The sequence below is a fragment of the Branchiostoma belcheri genome, unplaced genomic scaffold (genome assembly GCF_001625305.1).
Source record: "Branchiostoma belcheri isolate BF01 breed outbred unplaced genomic scaffold, Haploidv18h27 scaffold40, whole genome shotgun sequence".
In the NCBI taxonomy this organism is placed as follows: Eukaryota; Metazoa; Chordata; class Leptocardii; order Amphioxiformes; family Branchiostomatidae; genus Branchiostoma; species Branchiostoma belcheri.
Window position 1 is genome coordinate 2,317,402 of NW_017804021.1, and position 19,503 is coordinate 2,336,904.

Here is a 19,503-nt window from a genome sequence, read left to right on the forward strand (position 1 = left end):
GACAAACTCCCTTGGCATGCTTATCTCTCTATTTGGCCGATTTCTACTCTTTACCGACCGCCTCCCCAAGCCTGGTAGAGGCTAGTCGGGCACCCGTCGGCAGGTGTCCGAGGAGCCTCCCAGACAGAAGGGGGCTATCAGCAAACGGATCAGAAGGACTTTTACACATGAACCGGCTGGTGATCTAGACAAGCATGAGCAGACAGAACAACTAGCTTTTTATTGTAGTATTGCCTTGATAATTTTGAACATCTACAAGCAATGTTGTGCAGACAGACTTTCAGTTTTAATGTGTTTTCAACAAATTGGCAAGCTTTCGTAATTGCAAAATATTTTTGCGGCTAAAACAAGTTTGTTGATTTTCTTCCTGTTTGTGTGATTATCCTAGTACATTACCTTTTAAAAATGAGCTTTAACCAGCTTTCTTGTTTTTGACTGTTATATGTGAATGCTGCCCGAAGGAGGTCATATATGTATATGTGAATACATGTAAAAAGAATGCTGAATAAAATTTGCGTACCATTTGTCGTATATTACAGAATTTAAGAATGCTTTAAGGTGCTTATATGTGGCGTAAACATTACGATTTTAAGCTTACTTTACAGTGCTTAAAAGTTGCTTAAATAAGTGCCATTAAGTACCTTTACGGATAAATTAAGCTAGCTTAAATCACTACATTTAAGGATCCTTTAAGACGCTTAAATGTAGTGTAAACATTACGATTTAAGCTAACTTTACGGTGCTTAAATGTTGCTTAAAAGAGTGCCATTAAGCACATTACGGATAAATTAAGCTAGCTTAAATCACTGTATTTACGGACACTTTAAGACGCTTAAATGTAGTGTAAATATTGAGATTTAAGCTTACTTTACGGTGCTTAAATGTTGCTTAAAAGAGTGCCATTAAGCACTATACGCACAAACTTAAAGCTAGCTTAAAAGTAACATTTAAGCACGCGTAAAGATTGGCTTAAATTTGCTTAAAGAGTGCCAAAACGGAACCTTTAAGCATGCTTTAAGACTGCTTAAATACCTGATTTCGTGCAGTGTATGTGGAGAGACAACACCAGTCTACCCCACTTCTAGCACTAAACACATGGTTGACTCTACTCTTAGCTTGTCTCCAGTCAGCAGCTCTTCTCCTTTTGATCTGTCAGAAATGTCAACATCAAAGGCACCGACATTGTCCCCAACACAGAGCAACACTCTCACATCAGCAACATTGTCCCCAACACAGAGCAACACTCCCACTGCTGACTCTAACCCAGGCTGGTCTACAGTCAGTACTGACTCTCCTTTTGCTTTTCAGTCAACCATGACAGAGAGCAATACTGACACGACTGATCATGGCATCTTCTTGCCCGTGCCCCTTTTTGCATCTCTGTGCATACTACCTGGAATCCTCTTTATATGTCTTATTGCCTTTGCAGTGAGGCACATGACATTGTGTAAAAGTAAGAAAAGGGATTCTTCTCTTCTGCAAGACTTTAGCAACACAAACCCCATAGGCATAGAGCTACAGGCAGTTAGCACAAGCGCAGAAGTAAACAGTCAATCTGAAACATTCCATACTGCAGCTGGTACAGAACACAGCTCAGTCAGGCATATCTATGATGACCCTGCTGATACAGCCGGGCATGACACGACAGGTGAAGTCAATCAGTCAGAAAGTCCACAACAAGGTGCAAGCAACAGCTCTGGTTATTTGACTATGAACCCTTTGCTTCCCCCTAAAAATCAGACTGGTCCCCAGGCTGCTGCCCAGGTTGAATCAGCAGATGCAACTGCTCGTACAATGATTAGTCCGTCACAAACATTACAGCCAGGCTCAGGGCAAATTCAGCATCTCAGCAGCTCTAACGATGATTATGAGGTTATGTGTTCTGGAGAAGGTCCTCAGTCCCACAAATATGAGAACTGCCATATGCAGGTGGCAGCAGCTGCTAAAGATGCTGCAGCTGGTCCGCAGGTTACCGTGCAAGAGAATGTTGACGAGTTAGTTGATAACCAATCACAGACAGCAGCTGCCCCTGGTGCTGACAGCCCTCACCACTATGAACCCCTGAGGAACCCCAGCAGTCAGCAGCAGCACACATACACATCCCTGATGCCTTATGGTTCACAAGGCAATTAGACAATTAATTGATTGATTGATTGATTGATCAATTAGAAATTTGATTGATAGATTCAAAAACACCTAGTAGTGGTTTTGAAGAATCAATATCTAAAAACAATGGTTGGCCCAGTGTAAACCTAAACCATATATTTCATATGATACAGTACTGTAGCACTTACTACAAGTTACAGTGACAGAACTAGTTTTACTGCAGTGGACACTTTTTGGTGGTACATTAATAACTCACTCACTAACGAACGCACACACTCATTCACTCACACACACACTCCTACACTCACTCACTCCCATAGCTTATAGTCAGCCATCGGGGCAGCATGATGTTTGGCAAAGCTGTTATAACACATATACTAAAATTCACTGTTGAAAGATACTTTTTTGACACTAATTTCATAGTTACAACTTCACTTTAAGTATTTTATAGTTTTCTTTTGTATGAAATTAGTTGCATAGAATTTCAGTGTAAAAAAATAAAGCGTCAGATACTTAAATCACACAAAATTGTCCGAAAAAAAGCTTGGACAGAATGCTTTTGGTGAAAGAGCTTGCTTGGTGGATACAAATTACAGCTGAAAGTTCTGTGAAAGAAATTGTATGTAATCGGCTCGTATAAGACACAGGACTGCAATCGGCTTGTATATATAGACTGTCACATAGGACTAGCATCTTGCAATGTAACAAAAGTTTCAAACTGTGTTGTGGATTTATATACAGAAAGTAACATCATTTTAGTATAAAGATATCTCTGTGATTTTTATATTTTCAACTTTTATATAGTAAACTTATCACTCTCCACATGTTAGGGTGTTAGACCTAAGTTTAGGACCTAAGTTTAAATACTTTGGATACTTATTGAATTTATTTACATGTACTGATAACAATAGTTAAAAGTGTTACTTTGCTAGAATTAAGCTTTTGGTTACAAATGACTGTTATTAGTGATACATACTGTACATGTACATAGCGAGTAGTTATTCAGTCTGGTAGCTTTGTACGAATTTGATAACTTCCATGAATTTAAATAACGGATGCTTTTATTAGTTAGACTAGTTTCTTTTTAATTAGTGAGTTATATAATGTTTACCTAGTAATACATACAAAAGTGCATGAAAAACTAATTTGAAACTACATTCATCATCATCATCATCATTCATCCTCCGTAGAGGTGGAGCATACAAAGTTAGTTCGCCACAACTGTCTGTCATACATCACTGAGAAAAGTTCATGTCCCTCCAAGCCAGTTTCAGTTTCAATAAGTTTCTTAACTGTTATCTTTGGGCGTCCAACTCTTCTCTTACAGGTATCAGGGTTCCAGAGTAGAAGCCTACTGGCTGGTTCTTCACTACGTATTACATGACCGGCCAAGCTTAGTCGTTGACATTTGACTACTGAAGTTACATTTGGTAGCGAACCGTATAACTGTTCATTAGTAGTGTGTTTCCACCATGGTGTATTGAAAACCACTCGCAACATCTTCGTGTATGTTCCGTTTAGTTTTCTAGAATGTGACATATTCATGACCCATGATTCTGACCCATACAAAAGAATTGTTTCAATACATGCCTTAAACACTTTGATCTTAGTTTGTTTTCTACATTATATACATGTATATAACTTTTGATCCTGTAGAAAGGACTTTGTTGGTTGATATAAACTAAAGAAACAGTTACTAGCAATAGGAATTGTCTATAAACAATTTAATACTGTCTTGCGACCTTATAATAAATGATCTGCTTGAAGATTATAAAGACTTTGTATTGTCATGATTGTTGTTCATGTCTGTGCAGGGCGTCCCATAGCCCCGCCCACTGCAGCCATGGCAACTAAGGAAGCCGTTTTTATTTATCTATTAATGTTTTGTTGTCCCTGCTTTGGGACTATTATCTCTCTTTACATGATCTCCTGGACTTCGGTTTTACTTGGTTCAATAACCGTTACACGTTTACTAAGTAACATAACATTAAAAACGGCTTTCTTAGTCGCCAAGGTTACGGCACTAATAATTGGGAAGTCGATCGAAATCCATATGCCCGAAGGCTAATTGCAAGTTTCAAACATAATCAAAGAACATTGACACAAGAGTATAGAATAACTTCAAAATCTACGTAATGAAATCTAGTTGTCTACAATGCATTATGGCTATGTCTAGAACTATGTCTGAAGGGTTTGACTTCTTTTTAAACCATGGAAGACGTAACGTTAATAATATACCACCTAGCGCACCTTAATAACATAGTTTGAAACTAAAAATAAAATCTCTTCTGTCTTCAGAATTTGACACTCTCTCCGTTTAATCGACGCTAAAAATAAAGGCCACATGTGTACCCTTTCTATACGTACCTTATTTGTAGTCTTGCGTGGTCAGTCCGCTGAACAGTAAGCTGGTTTCTCGCTGATGACTTCTGCGGTTCGAATTCTCCCGCTACGGCAGCCGCCATCTTGGCCAGTGGGTGAGGGTACCATTTAAGTGTCACGAATATGCAAATGAGGTGCCTTCCATATGCAAATGAAGCATCATTGGGTCATGTAAGCAAGCATACCTGTCCTTGGTGCTGAACACCATCCACACACAAACACACCTGTCCTTGGTGCTGAACACCATCCACACACACACACCTGTCCTTGGTGCTGAGCACCATCCACACACACACACACACACACACACACACCTGTCCTTTGTGCTGAACACAGGTTAGCACAAAAATGGTGTGCTTATGGGTTATGTTATGTTAATACAAAGAAAAACAATGCTTGGAATAAAAGTACACACAAATGTACATTGACCACATTTAATTAGTTTCTTTGAATTTATTAATAATTACAGATGATATAGAAAGGAAACGACATCAATGATTTTTTATAATGATGAATGTTGTGATGTTAGCATGATTAAGACATTTGTACAAACTGTGATAGTCACAGTCACTTAACAGTATAATTTACATTCAAATTCATAATTAGGATAAAACTTTATGTGATTACATTTAATTTACCAAATGTCCAATGTTAGACACTTGCATCCAGGACTGTGCTTTATCCAGAACTATGTGTCTCAAGAACCATTTCTGGGGTAAATCTACATTCTTGGATACACAGAGACTATCCAGAACTGTGCCTGCATCCTAACCCTAAACAATCCATTCAGGCATAGAACTAGATAGGAACAGAACAGTCTGGATACGATAGAAACTATCCAGAACTGTGCCTGATCCTAACCCTAACCCATTCAGACACAGCTCTGGATACAATACTGACTTCCCAAATTTAAACCAGTGCCCAGTATGACTCGGTAGTTTGCTATACAATGAGAAGATTGCAGATCTAAGACGGTTCTTCCTGGTCCGAGTACACGAATATCTGAGCGATGTCATCGTGTTCGTACGTCCGCTTTAGGTACGTGTCCGTCAGACGCAGGCCAGAGATGCTCTGAAAACAGACGACAAAAATACCTTGTGAAAAGTTGTCTACAAACTTTTAACATGTAAAGACTTATGCAAGAGATGCCAAACACCATCTGAAACACATGAGAGGCATACAAAATAGAAGAAAAGTTTAACTTTGTTTTGACCATAAGACTGACCATGAAAATTACTCTTCTTTTTAAATTTCTTTATTTTAAAACAATTTGGTTTTGAATAAGAATAAACATTCCAAAGTTAGCTCTACAGAGCACACAGATGTCTGCTTCACATAGCATTAAATATTCCCAATTGAGCAATTTTGAAGAATGCTTCAGCAGATGAAATTCAAGAAAAAGCTTGCTGTCTTGCAACAACCTAACCTGTAGGCCTGGTACTGAGGCCAGTAGTGTGAGGTTGAGTTCCATGTTAGTGTTGGGGCCCAGCTTGCCTAACTGTTTCCCAGACAGTCACTACAAATTACTGTTACATTACTATACTACTGTACATTACTGTACATTACTGACACATTACTGTCACTACTGTACTGACCTGTAGGCCTGGTACTGAGGCCAGTAGTGTGAGGTTGAGTTCCATGTTAGTGTTGGGGCCCAGTTTGCCAAGTTGTTTCCCAGACAGACCACACCAGTACAGTCCGCTGGTGCCATTGTTTTGCAGGAGTAGCAGGAGGTCCATTGTTCTCTCACTGGATGAGAGAAATGAGAACATGTCAAACATCACTTTTATTTATTTATTTATTAATCTTAAAAACAAAATAATGCGTTGTCCCTTCAGATGTTGAGGCTGATTTCCAAGGGAGCCCATGGAAACAATATACAGGAAAATGATGTAACATAAAACAATAACAAAGGAATTCGAAAATCATAAATCACGATGCAATAATAATGATCAGAGGTGTTTGAGTACCACAAAAATCGTAAGTAGCCTGGGTACCATCCAGATTTTCGCTAGCCTGGGCACCATCCAGATTTTCGCTACGCAACGCTCGAAAAAATCACGAGTGTTGCGTAGCAAAAATCCAGATGGTACCCAGGCTAGCGAAAATCTGGATGGTACCCAGGCTAGTGTTTGAGATGGTAAGAGGTCAAATTTCAAATAATACAATGATAACAAAGGTTGTTTGTTTGTTGGTTTGAGATACTCAAATAAACCTGCTGGCCACATTCCATTGAGATAATGAGGAAATTTTCAGCGTAAGACAAAATATAAGAACTCGAGATATTTTGATTTAGAACCTGAATGGTACATTTTTCAAATCAGACAAATTCATTAACAAGCAAATTCAAGAACAAATTAATTGTGGCCATACATACCAACAGTTGGTGACCCTGCACTTGAAGTTGAAGGGTTTCTCCATGGGGACTCCATCTGGGATCTGTTCTACTGTCAGTCGGATGTCTCCATAGCCCGGGGCCTGGGGGGGGGGCAGACATAGGGGGACACACATCAGTTACATGCATGGGTATTAAGAAGCGGGGCTGGAAATACTGCGTGCATGTGCACCTTAGTGCACCCAAATTTGCAGCTGTGCACCCATTTTTTTTTGGTGGGTGCACCGGTGCACCCAAATATTTTTGTAGGTATTTTTTTAACATATCAAATGTATAATACTATACAGGATATTCTTGGCATCTAAGTGTCAGAAAAATAATAAAATCTTTCTTGAAGTTAGCTCCCATTTTAGATTCAAGCTCAGAAGAGAAACAGTAAGATCTCTAATTATGTTTTGTTTTACATGGCGCATCCCAAAATTTTTTGTGTGCACCTATTCCCAAAAATTAATTTCGAGCCCTGAAAAAGTATTACAGTAGTATCAGTGGCAGGGAAAGTGATCTGGCACCTTCCCAGACTTATGTAAAGTACTGTTACAGTTACAGTATTATAGTGGTGTGTGTTTACATAAAGTAAATTATAACTGTTATATAAAACAGCACATTTGATTGTGTACTGTAGGTCTACATATATTACATATGAATGATTACAAATGCTAAAACCAGTCAATAAAAAATATAGGAAACCATACAATTATGCAAGTACCATATGTACACTTGGGTATGTTAGCCCCCAGGTGTTACTACATGTACACATGTATGTTTCCTTACATTGTTTTGTATGAGTGTGTTGTTATACTATGTCACCCAATGATCAGCCTGACTGCCTGCTATTGTATTGCCTTGTTACAGCAACAATGGGTATCAGCTACCCAAGGTGTTAGGGTCAGCCAAGTGCAAACAGTCCGACTGTGTGTGGATTACCAGTTACTGTAGCTGTTCTTTTTCATAAAGTCTTCACAGTCCAACTTCAGTGATATGGTATGGTTTAGCACTAACAGTTAAGCATCTTCACTTATCATGTCTTTTATATATACAGGCTTTAGCTTAACTGTTGTTATGTGTGAGCACCACCTTCACTCTATGAATGGCTTTTACATGGCCCCAGCTACCTGTATAGAATCTCTGATGCAAACATATGATTAAGTTACCAGGCCAGACAAAAGACGGTTGACATACAATCCATGTTACTCATGACTCAGTGGAAAGTCCCAGTCATGGTACAGAAAAAAGTTCTGGAAAGTCCAGGTCCTTAGAGGGAAACTCTCACAAGCACAGGGAGGAACAGACAAGTCTCTACCCAGGCAGGTTCACAGCTGTGGAGTCTCAGACATCCAGGTGAGATTTAGACATGTCTCAGACATCCAGATCATAACCTCTTAACCATAACTAGAAAATGTCTGAAATCAACATGACCAGCCTGGCAAACAAGCTACAGAACTTGGAGTTGTGCCTCAAGAGTCAACATGGACAAGAACTTGGGTATGGACAGGCTCTGAGAGAAGCCATTCTTAAAAAGGATGACTTTATGGAAGTAGAGGTCCTGAAAAGTCTTGGAGACCTGCGTCTTGAGAAAGCCAAGCTCAGTAAAGATTCAGCAGAGTTTGACAAGGCTGCTGCCCTGTATGCTGCTGCCTTACTGCGCTGCAAAAATCCAGATGTAGGTGAAACGGTGGAACATCGTATCCGCTACATGGAGAAACTCTCCAGACAACTGCTGCAGGGGTACAGTCCACACTTCCGGTGGCTGTCACCAGACTACTGGGGTACTGCTGACAGTAATGTCTTAAGGGTGGCAGAGATTTGTGACAAACTGGACAGAAGTGTGAGAAATTCCTATGAACAGACTTACACAGAAATGTTAGTGACTGCAATTGGGAACAGTGACATGTTCTTGGAGCTTGAGGTTCTAAAATCCCTCGGAGATTTCTACCTCAAGAAAGGCAAGACAACCTCTGATGTATCCCAGTTCTCCAAGGCAGCTGCCATGTACAACAAGGCCCTGACAACATGTGGGGACCCTGAGACAAAACTGACTCTGAAACATCGCATCAAGTACATGGACAAGATCAGGGAAGCAGTGAAAAAAGGTAAGAAGTGTCTGGAAATCAATGATTATTATTAGTAGCATTTGCATAAAATGGTAAAGGCTGTCACATATATAGAAAGCATTGGCTATCATCACTATATTACACAACTTGGCAACAAATGCAGGACATTGTGGTGTAATGTAGTTCAAATCTTCCAGAAACCATCATCAAAGAAACCAAGACCAGGAGAGAGAGAACCACACAAAGGACACCAGTCTGGGGACATCAGAAGAACTGACACTCAGGACCAACATCTCCAGACAGACAGCATAAGGTGGGGGAAATTTGAAACATGAGGACTAGTGATTCTACACTCGTCTGTCACTATCCAAAACAAAAAAATGTAAAAGTCTTATATTGTTCATCTGTGTAAGACTCATAACCATTATAGTTTAAGTAGTTTTACACAGTATGTTTTTTTTTAGTAGAATACACAGACCAGCTTAAGAGAGGAGACTCCTCCCTTGCCAGGGCAGACCTGGACTCAGCAGAGCAGCACTTTGCAGCTGCACTCAAGATAGTACATGTGAGAGGTAAGGGGGATTTGATTATTCTTCTCGAATGGACATGTTTTATGATCTTTTATCTGTAACAGTAATATTTACTGTTTTTTGGCATTGTGTAACTGTTATTCACATGAAACATCATGGGTAAAACATTTTGATTGTTCCTCTCCCCAGACCCCACAGCCCAGCAGTACCAGAGAGAGGTGGAGCCCCTGTGCAAGTTGGGGGATGTCTACAGTAAGCGAGGTCAGCAGACAGGAGATGGGGGAGACTTTGTCAAAGCAGCAGCGCTCTACAATGCAGCAATAGCCAGGTCAGAGGATCAAGTCCTCAATTGTAACATAGAAACAGCTATTAGAGAAGAAAACAACCTGTTTCTGAAATGCATCTTAGATGTTAATTGTAAAGGGCAAAACAACACAGAAAAACACAAGAAACAGCTGAAGAAGATGCGGGACCAGATCAAGCTGGAGATGGAAACCATTGACCAGCAGCTGGATCCCTATGTACATGATGAGGACGACCCATGTGTCAGAGAGATAGAGGCAAAACGAGCTCAGGCTGTCAGGCAGTTGTTTGACAAAATTGCACAACAAAGGAAGGAGTTCATCAGCCTGCTTGTAGAAGAGTGTATTGGGTTAATGGGCCCCCCTCCCTGTAAGTATGCCCTGATAGGTTTGGGTTCACAGGCCACAGGACTGGTAACTCCATACTCAGACCTGGAGTTTGCCATCTTGGTAGAAGAAGAAAGTGAAGAATGTCTTGTGTATTTCCATAACTTCACCCACTATCTACACCTCAAGGTGGTCAACCTGGGAGAGACCATTCTCCCAGCACTGGCAATAAAATCTCTCAATGACTTCTACTCTGAGAACCCACTTGACAACTGGTACTATGACTCTGTTACACCTCGTGGGTTTGCATTTGATGCCTCCATGCCAAAGGCAAGCAAGACTCCATTGGGCAGGCAGGGAACTAAGAACGAACCACCCAGTGAACTCATCTGCACCCCACAAAACATGGTTTCAAAACTACAAAAAGATGCCACACTATACCTGAAGGAAGGATATCACCTTGCCACTATCTTGAGAAACCCATGCCTGATAGCAGGGGACCAGGATTTGATTGACACATATATGGGCATCACAGTGGAGATACTGCAAGCTGATGGGGGAAAAATGGCTCAACAACTGGCACAAGAGATACGAAAGGAAACCATGGAAAGGATCAGCAATGAGGAAACAATTACAGCAAGGCTGACTGATGTGAAGAAAGACCTCTATCGCTTCCCAACTGTAGCAGTGGACTGCTTGGCACTGTCTTCAGGCATCATACCTACCACAGTTTGGGAGACAATACAAGAAATGAAAAAGCAACAAGTGATCAGTCCCAACAATGCACACCACCTGACAGTGCTTACCAGCATCTCAGCAGAACTCAGGCTCAGAACATACATGGCAAATGGTGGACAGAAGGAAAACTTGTCAGCTATGGCCTCAATGGAAACAACACAGCATGGACAGGAATCATCCATACAGACCAATGATGAAGCACAGACAAATATGCTCAAACCAGTTTTCTATCTGCCAAATGACAAACAGCTCTTCAGGTACTATTATACAGCAGTTCCGCTAAGAAGTGTTCTGCAAGAATGGTCTGAAAAGAGTCTGTTCTTAACTCATTTCCTGGCTTCTATGACAACTCCCCAAGGGCACAAGGAAGATGTACGATGAGTTATGCAAACATGAGCAAGCAATCGACTGCTTTCATGAGGCTCTGAAGAATGCTGATGGAACTGATGCAGAGAAAATTGAGCTGTTAAATAATATTGGAGTTGCTTATCATGAGGTGGGTGATTACAGGAACGGACTCAGCTATCTTGAACAGGCACTGCAGATGTGGAGGAGAATCTTTGGTCAGGGTACAGAACATCCTTACATTGCCACCTCACTCAGCAACCTGGGGTCAGCCTGGGAGTACGTGGCTGATTACGGGAAAGCAATCAGTTACCATGAACAGGCACTGCAGATGCGCAGGAGCATCTATGGCCAGAGTAAAGCACATCCTCACATTGCCACCTCACTCAACAACCTGGGGGGAGCCTGGGACAGCCTGGGTGATTGTAGAAAAGCCATCAGCTACCTTGAACAGGCACTGCAGATGCGCAGGAGTATCTATGGTGAAAACACAGCACATTCTGACATTGCAGAGATAATCAACAGCCTGGGGACAGCCTGGAGACACCTGGGTGATTACAAAAAAGCTATCAGCTACTATGAACAGGCACTTCAGATGCGCAAGAGTATATATGGTCAGGGTACAGAACATCCTGACATTGCTGGCTCACTCAACAACCTGGGGGGAGCCTGGAACCACCTGGGCAATCACAGGAGAAGCAATCAGCTACCATGAACAGGCACTGCAGATGGAGAGGAGTATCTATGGTCTGGGTAAAACACATCCTCGCGTTGCCACCTCACTCAGCAAACTGGGATCAGCCTGGCATCACCTGGGTGAATACAGAAAAGCTATTGGCTACCTTGAACAAGCACTGCAGATGTACAGGAGTATCTTTGGTAAGACTACAGCACGTCCTCTTGTTGCCATCTCACTCAACCACCTGGGGTCCACCTGGAGTGACCTGTGTGATTACAAGAAAGCAATCAGCTACCATGAGCACGCACTTCAGATGCACAGGATTATCTATGGTCTGGGTACAGCACATGCTGACATTGCAGGATCACTGAACAACCTGGGGGCAGCCTGGTGCCACCTGGGTGATTACAGGAAATCAATCAGCTACTATGAACAGGCATTGCAGATGTACAGGAGTGTCTATGGTGAGAATAAATCACATTCTGGCATTGCCACCTCACTCGGCAACCTGGGGGCCAGCCTGGTGCCATCTGGGTGATTACAGGAAAGCAATAGACTACCATGAGCAGGCACTGCAGATGCGCAGGATTATCTATGGTCTGGGTACAGCACATGCTGACACTGCAGGATCACTGAACAGCCTGGGGTCAGCCTGGTATAAATTGGGTGATTACAGCAAAGCTATCAGCTACCATGAGCAGGGACTGCAGATGTGCCAGGAGTATCTATGGTCAGGTAAGCACATCCTCTTGTAGCCACCTCACTCCACAACTTGGGGTCAGCCTGGTACAAACTGGGAGACCACAGTAAAGCCATCAGTCTCTGCCAAGAAGCCCTGGCTATGGCAAAGCAAGTTTACCCCCAAGACACAAGTCACCCATTGATAAAAGGTATTGAATCTAATCTTGCTAATGTGATTAGATACATGTAAAGTCTATTACCTTCAATGATCTGAACTGTAGCCACAAATAATACATATATACAACAATAATCTCTCCATATTCTAACAGTGATTACTAATTAAGTAAAACTTTCAGTTTGTTTCAGTAAGTACAAAGACTGTCAAATATTAAGAGAACAAAAGACCTTTTGCCCTCGAATAAAAGTATTTAGTCTAAACAAGTAATAACTATACAATTAATGTTTCTAGTAAGTATAGGTTAGGACTGGTGAATGGCAATGTATGTGATATTACTCTTTAACTAAGAACAACAACTGCACTGTTGTAAGAGAAACCAATACCTTACATATGTACAATCATGTGAAAACATTGAGATCATCAATCAAATTTAGTACTAAGTTCTAAAATCAAACATCTCTGTGAATTGTCAAAGAATAAAGATACCATGATGAGAACAACAGTAAATTGCCCCTTCATTTGACCATGATGTCTCATGAACCTCCATGGTACAAACAACTTTGTGTGTGAGTATGGTTATGTGCCTGTATGCATGTATAATACATGTATGTGTACGTGTTTGCGTAATGTCTATGTACACAGTTATTGTATGTGTATGTGTATGTGTGTGTGTATGTGCATGTGTTTGTGTGTGTGTGTGTATGTTTATGTGTATGACTGTGTATGTGTATGTGTGTGTGTGTGCACATGTGTATTCGTGTGTGTGTTGCACCTACTTGCACCTACCATCCTCTGTAGTGGACTAGTCTGCAGCCTTCCCTTCTCCCCCATGTTGGTTTTCCAGATGATGTCCAGTAGTTTGTGTGTGTACATGTGTGTACATATAATGTGTGTGTACATGTGTATGTGTGTGAGTGTATGTGTGTATGTGTGTGTGTGTGTGTGAGTGTGTGTGTGTGTGTACATGTGTGTGTGTGTGTGTGTGTGTGTGTGTGTGTGTGTGAGTGTGAGTGTGTGTGAGTGTGTGTGTGTGTGAGTGAGTGTGTGTGTGTGTGTGTACATGTATGTAAGACTTACACCTACCATCCTCTGTAGTGGACTAGTCTGCAGTCGTCCCTTTTCCCCCATGTTGGTTTTCCAGATAATGTCCAGTTTCCCGATGTTCGTCACCCCTTTAAGGACCCCCCGTGGAGCTCCGACCTCTGCCTTGGGTTTGAGACAGTACAGGTACTGCCGGATGTCCTTGGGGTTCAGGTACACCGACGTCCCAAATATGGAGGTACCTGCCCTGTACAACACAAAAACACAAGGTCGTTTCAAGAGCAATTATTACAACTGCAGCATTCCAAATATGTACCGGACTGTACAAAACACAAACACAAATGATACCAAGGTCATGTCAAGGGCATAGAACATCCCTGTACCCAAATACAAACACCAAGGTCGTTTCAAGGTGTAGGACAGCAACATCCCAAGTATGGAAGTACTAGCCCTGTACACAACATGACACATTAACACAAGGTCATTTCAAGGGCATAAAACAGTAACATTCTAAATATGGACTTATAGGCCCTGTATAACATGGTTATTATCTTAAGGTCTTATTAATATCTAACTTGAGTCTTCGAAGTTAGAGTTTGATATGTGAACAAATCTAGGTGTGATTCTCTATGTGAAAGAATGGCTAAAAAAAAGGTCATGTTCAGATTTAGATTAAAATTACACACATGGAGTTGACAGGTCATTGGGTAGTCTTCCAAACTACATGAGTAAATTTCTTAAGGATGAAAAAGTAAGACTTCTGATTGTAAGGTGTACACAACTCACTTTTCCTCAGTGTTGAGTTCTGACACACTGTAAGATGGGGAGGGTTCCAGTGAAACCTTCTCCATAACCATCGGAGCTGCCGTGATGTTCTGTACCTGTGCCTCCAGGTATACCTCATCCGACTGGGGAAGAACAAACAAGGGTTGCTTTAAAAAAACAATATGGCGACGTCTAGCACATTAACAGAACATATTGCACCTGTGGGGAATCACAGTTGGTCAACACTGCATCAGAATATTGTCTGTTGCAGAATCTGATGATATCTTTTCTGACAAAAAGTTTGAAAACTACAGATGGGATGTCATCCTAAAAAGTGTGAATAAGACCTTACAACATAAATGCTATATATTCTGTAAAAGTGCTTAAGTTTGCACATAATGTTCCACATTTTTCACAAGTGCGGTAAAAAAATTGTTCTGCTGATGTGCTGCAATGTGTAAGCTTTGGGTGGATTGTCGTCAACAAACAGTTACATATTAACAACAGAACACTCCGGGCTTCATATTTAAAGGATTCACTTCATTTTCACATTTATGAAACTGTAATGCTTTCAACATTTTTTAACTTAATTTCTAGAGTTACACCAAATTGAATTGATTTACACCAAAGTCAACTTGACTATTGCAGTATGACTTTCAAACTTTGATTGAAAATATTAACCAATATTTGATCTCAATATTCTAGAAAGGTGAGCGTTTTGTGCATAACCCCTATCTTGTGCACATCAAACTGTTTAAAGTTGGTGAGGTTTATGGAAACAAATTAAGTTAAAGTTGTGACTGATGAAATGGTGATGGTGGTAGAATTTAAACGGTAGAAAAACTTTAAAATAACAAAAGGAAAATTAGCAAATGATAAGCATGACTAAAAAAGGAAACTCACAACATGATCCTGGGAGCATAAAGACAAAATCAGCAGTTAGTTAATTAGTTAGTTAATCAGTTAGTTAATTAGTTCAATAACAAGCATGAATGGATGATGGGTTAACATACAGTTGACAGTACAGTAATGGTAAAAACAATTGATGTAGAAATCATACCAAAATCAATCAAAATCACTCAAAGATGAAGGAAAATGTTGATGTTTTCAACAAAAGAAATCATAATGTTTTAGCAATTAAAAATTATGAATCATTCAAACAATATTATAAAGAAGCAATATTGAAGACAGGATTAGCCATATATATGTACATTGTGTAGACTTTTTATGGTCAGTCACACACACACATGGACACTGACCTCGGCATTGTAGAACTTGGTTTTCACATCCAGAGGTTTCAGGACCTTTGGGAAAAGGTGAGAAATTTTGTATCTATATATGATCTATATAAGTTTCATTAAGCATGATACATTGCAGGCAACTGTACATATCTAGCATACATTTACATGTAGGCGGAAGAACATTGCATGTTCACTTCAATTACTTTGATACCTTCTCTAAACATGTCTTTAAAATGTCTTCAAATGTCTTGAATGGAAGTAAGAGAGTCTGTATCTGTATCAGGTACAATGAATATGTAAAACTAATGATATTTACCTGGAACTTGAAGAATTTTCTGAAGTACATTTTCTCAGAAGACTGAGTTGTGTAGCTGACTGCACAGACCAGGCTGGGGGAACAAAACAACAGGTGGGTCTGACTAACATGCACCTCAGTGTCAGCATCAATAATACAACACAAGATCTTGTTTAAGCTTCTTTCTATCCAATGACGTGTCACTTGATTTTCCTCAGACCAACACAAACACACAGAAACTAAAAATGACGAAAAAAGGAATTTGTAACGTTTTAAAATTCCTAAACAAAACTAAACATTGCCTTTCATATATGTGCACATGCCCATTGAATTTATCTCCTATTGACTCCTACTTGTGAGCCCTTAAAGTTAACAAAATCATTGTTTGCACATTCAACCTTTGTGAACTTTTCAGATGACCCTCTACATGTGTATGCCCCCAAAAAAGAAATTTCTAGAAATTTGTATGAAGACAATCCCTTACACATGCACGTCCCTAAACAAAATCAATCCCATTTGCACAGCTTGTATGAAGTTTTGAGCCACCCCTTACATGTGTAAAAGTACAGGTAAATAACTTTCTTTAGCAGGAATTTTTTAACTTTTGAGCCGCACCCTTACATGTGTTAATGGCAATAACTTTCCTTATAAGGAAATTCTGAACTTCTGAGATGCCCCTTTACATGTGCATTTCCAAAACAAAATAACTTTATTTAGCATGACTTGCATGAACTTTTGAGCTGCCCCCTTACATGTGTGTTCCTAGTTCCTTGACCTCATGGTGTATGACCTCGTCGATGCTGCCCTCTGGACCGAGCTCCGGGATCGGTGGACTGCTGCCCCCCGACAAGGTCAGTCTCTGGGAGGATGTTTGAAGGTCGGCCTGTGGGAACAGGTCAAAGGTCATCATCAAACAACAGATCAAAGTCTGGCTATTATTTAAAATGTTTGACTTTATTAGGCTGACAATGTATTTTAGTATTGGTACCTCAAACTTGGATATAACCATGTATAAAAACTACAATGCCATTCAACGCCATTGGGGTATACTAAGGACAATTTTACTTGTTTAGCGATACTATATAAAAATAATTCATCATTCATTCATCCTTTCATCCATCCATCAATCTATCCATCCATCCCTCCATCCACCCATCCCTTCATCCATCCATCCATCCATCCATCCATCCATCCATCCATCCATCCATCCATCCATCCATTTGTTCATTTATTCATTTGTTCATTCAGTCAGCAGTATCGTTTATATTCAATGATTTGTTTCTAGTAGATCCCCACATGAGTTAGAAAACTGAGTAAAACAACCAAAAGTTAAGAACAGTTGCGTCTCAGTTCAATCTGATAGCCATGTATCTGTAATGTTCCCTGACCTTGACCATGATGTCCTTGACCAGCTGGGTGCTGTCGTTGTGAACACAGACGTAACACGAGAACGTCTCGCCCAGGAAGATGTTCCTGTAGAGGACATCATTGAAGGTTATACATTTTGTACCAAAGGGCAGATATACATATTAGTATATAATCTATATAGATAATGATCAGTACCTACACCCATTCAAATTTCTGTGGCAGTGTCCATTGTAGACTTTGTCAATATGCTAGGAAATACTAAGCCACTGGGCTATGCCAAAGGACATTCTTCTTCTTTTCAGATACCCTTGAACAACCCCTGTACGGGGTATCACTGAGGGGGGAAGCAGTACACGGGTTAGGGCAGGGCGGCTTCTACCCTGGCCTTAAAAGCCTCCACTGTCGGTGACCCAATTCAGACTTGTTAAGCTATAAACAGAATATCACTATCCACACCCACCCAAAGTTCTATGGCAGTGTCCTTGCAGCTCTTCCATTGAAAACTTTTCAACATGAAGGTTTTACCAGAGGGCAGACATATTAGCTAGCATAAGCTGCTGGGTTGATGTTGCTAAAAGACATGTACTAGTACTTAGTCTAGTAAACTGGCTGCACCATACATTTACAGATATACTTGCATAAGTATACAGGTACAAGTATGTATGGTGATAAAGATATACATTTATCACCATACATTTGCTCACAGATATATAGATATATCCATATATATATCTGTACCTACCCAAAGTTCTGAGGCAGAGTCAGCAGCTCTCCCATTGCGAACTCCTCCAGACCTACAGAACTCGCCATGTCCGACCGGACTACCTGGGAAAACGTTGTGCCTACCGAGGGAAAATCAGAATAAAGACATGAACAATCATGTACTCTAGAGTATCCTTCTCCAAGCTTACACATTTACAGTAGTGATCATGAGAACTTTGTGTATCCAAGAATGTAGTTGTTATGGACAATCCAGAACTGTGCCTGTCCATGGTGCTGGATAAGGCACTGTCCTAGATACAGATGATTCTGAACACACAGTTCTGGATGAAGCACAGTTCTGGATAAAGCATGGTTCTGACTAAAGCCTGGTTCTGGATAAAGCGCAACACAAGTGTGTCATACCTGGCAGGTCCCTGTCATCACAGGTGATGGGGGTCACGTGGAGGAAGGTGGGCCGGGTCAGCCGCATCACTGCAACAACAGGTCAGGTTACATATCAGATTACATGTCACATATCATTTCATATCACATCATGATCATCATCATGATTTATGAGTATCTAGTAGAATATCTAGACTGTGGTCAGGCAGGGCATCTGATATCATATCAACCTACGTTACTTAAGCAGTGCATGGTAGATGGTAGACACTGGAACAACATAGAATACATTTACATCATAACATATCATATCATATCATACTGTATCATATCACATATATCATAACAATCATGATCATGTCATATTTCTTCTTCTTCATCTTCCCACGTCTCTACAACACATTATGACATAAAGTAGCACATTTAGGACTTTCGTAGCCCCATAATGATATTTTCTACACTGACTCCCTGAGCATGATGTCCCTCGCAGGACCTTGGCTCAGTAATCATATAAGATAAGATAAGATAAGACTCTGGTTGTCCTACACAGGGAAGAGTTCAGGACTGATAATTATAACTGCGTTATCCATGCTTCAATCAATTTCAACATCACACACGAAACAAGTTGCCAAAAAGTGGGGGAGGGGGGCGTTGCTTATTGACCTCCATTACCATTGAGGACTCCTTTATTTGTAGTTTCGTAAGTTCTTCTTTATAACCGTCGTATGTCATTAACGTTGGATGAATCTAGACCCCTTCTAAGCTTTCCCAAAGACACAAAAACTCACCTTTTAGAGCAAGGAGATGTTCTTTTTCTCGATTCGGCTCCATCTTGGATTTGGACTGATCCATTTGTAAAACTGCGAGGGGAGTTCGGAAAATGAATACAAAATCAATATTTAGAATAATGTAAAGATACTCATATTTTACATTAGAATTACTAATATTATGAGTTAGTTTTGAAATCTTACTATTATA

General features: G+C 40.5%; 2 protein-coding genes and 1 pseudogene across 2 annotated transcripts in view; 2 read left to right on the forward strand and 1 right to left on the reverse strand.

Moving 5' to 3' along the window:
• LOC109477513 (slit homolog 1 protein-like) overlaps positions 1-2,133 on the forward strand; it is a 12,425-nt gene extending 10,292 nt beyond the window's left edge. Inside the window, exons 7-8 of the mRNA XM_019778798.1 lie at positions 1,741-1,789; positions 1,930-2,133. Of these exons, the coding sequence (XP_019634357.1) occupies positions 1,741-1,789; positions 1,930-2,133 (253 nt within the window). The remainder of the gene's footprint in view (positions 1-1,740; positions 1,790-1,929) is intronic.
• Positions 2,134-4,975: 2,842 nt separating this feature from the next.
• On the reverse strand, positions 4,976-19,379 carry LOC109477636 (trafficking protein particle complex subunit 13-like). Its single transcript, XM_019778980.1, has 12 exons — positions 19,314-19,379; positions 18,550-18,618; positions 18,167-18,266; positions 17,445-17,529; positions 16,809-16,939; positions 16,078-16,150; positions 15,780-15,824; positions 14,542-14,663; positions 13,798-14,002; positions 6,866-6,966; positions 6,084-6,237; positions 4,976-5,559 (listed from the first exon to the last, which is right to left on the reverse strand). Exons 1-12 carry the CDS (start codon positions 19,375-19,377, stop codon positions 5,455-5,457), a joined length of 1,254 nt encoding a protein of 417 aa, XP_019634539.1. The 5' UTR covers positions 19,378-19,379; the 3' UTR covers positions 4,976-5,454.
• On the forward strand, positions 8,151-12,945 carry LOC109477619 (annotated as a pseudogene).
• Positions 19,380-19,503: the final 124 nt, after the last annotated feature.

Coding starts and splice junctions, on each gene's coding strand:
- LOC109477636 (XM_019778980.1), bottom strand. CDS start 19,377: ATGGATCAGTCCAAATCCAAGATGGAGCCGAATCGAGAAAAAGAACAT. Junction 6,238..6,865: donor TGCAGGGTCACCAACTGTTG/GTATGTATGGCC, acceptor TCTCTCATCCAG/TGAGAGAACAATGGACCTCC. Junction 5,560..6,083: donor CCTCAGTACCAGGCCTACAG/GTCAGTACAGTA, acceptor GTCTGTTTTCAG/AGCATCTCTGGCCTGCGTCT.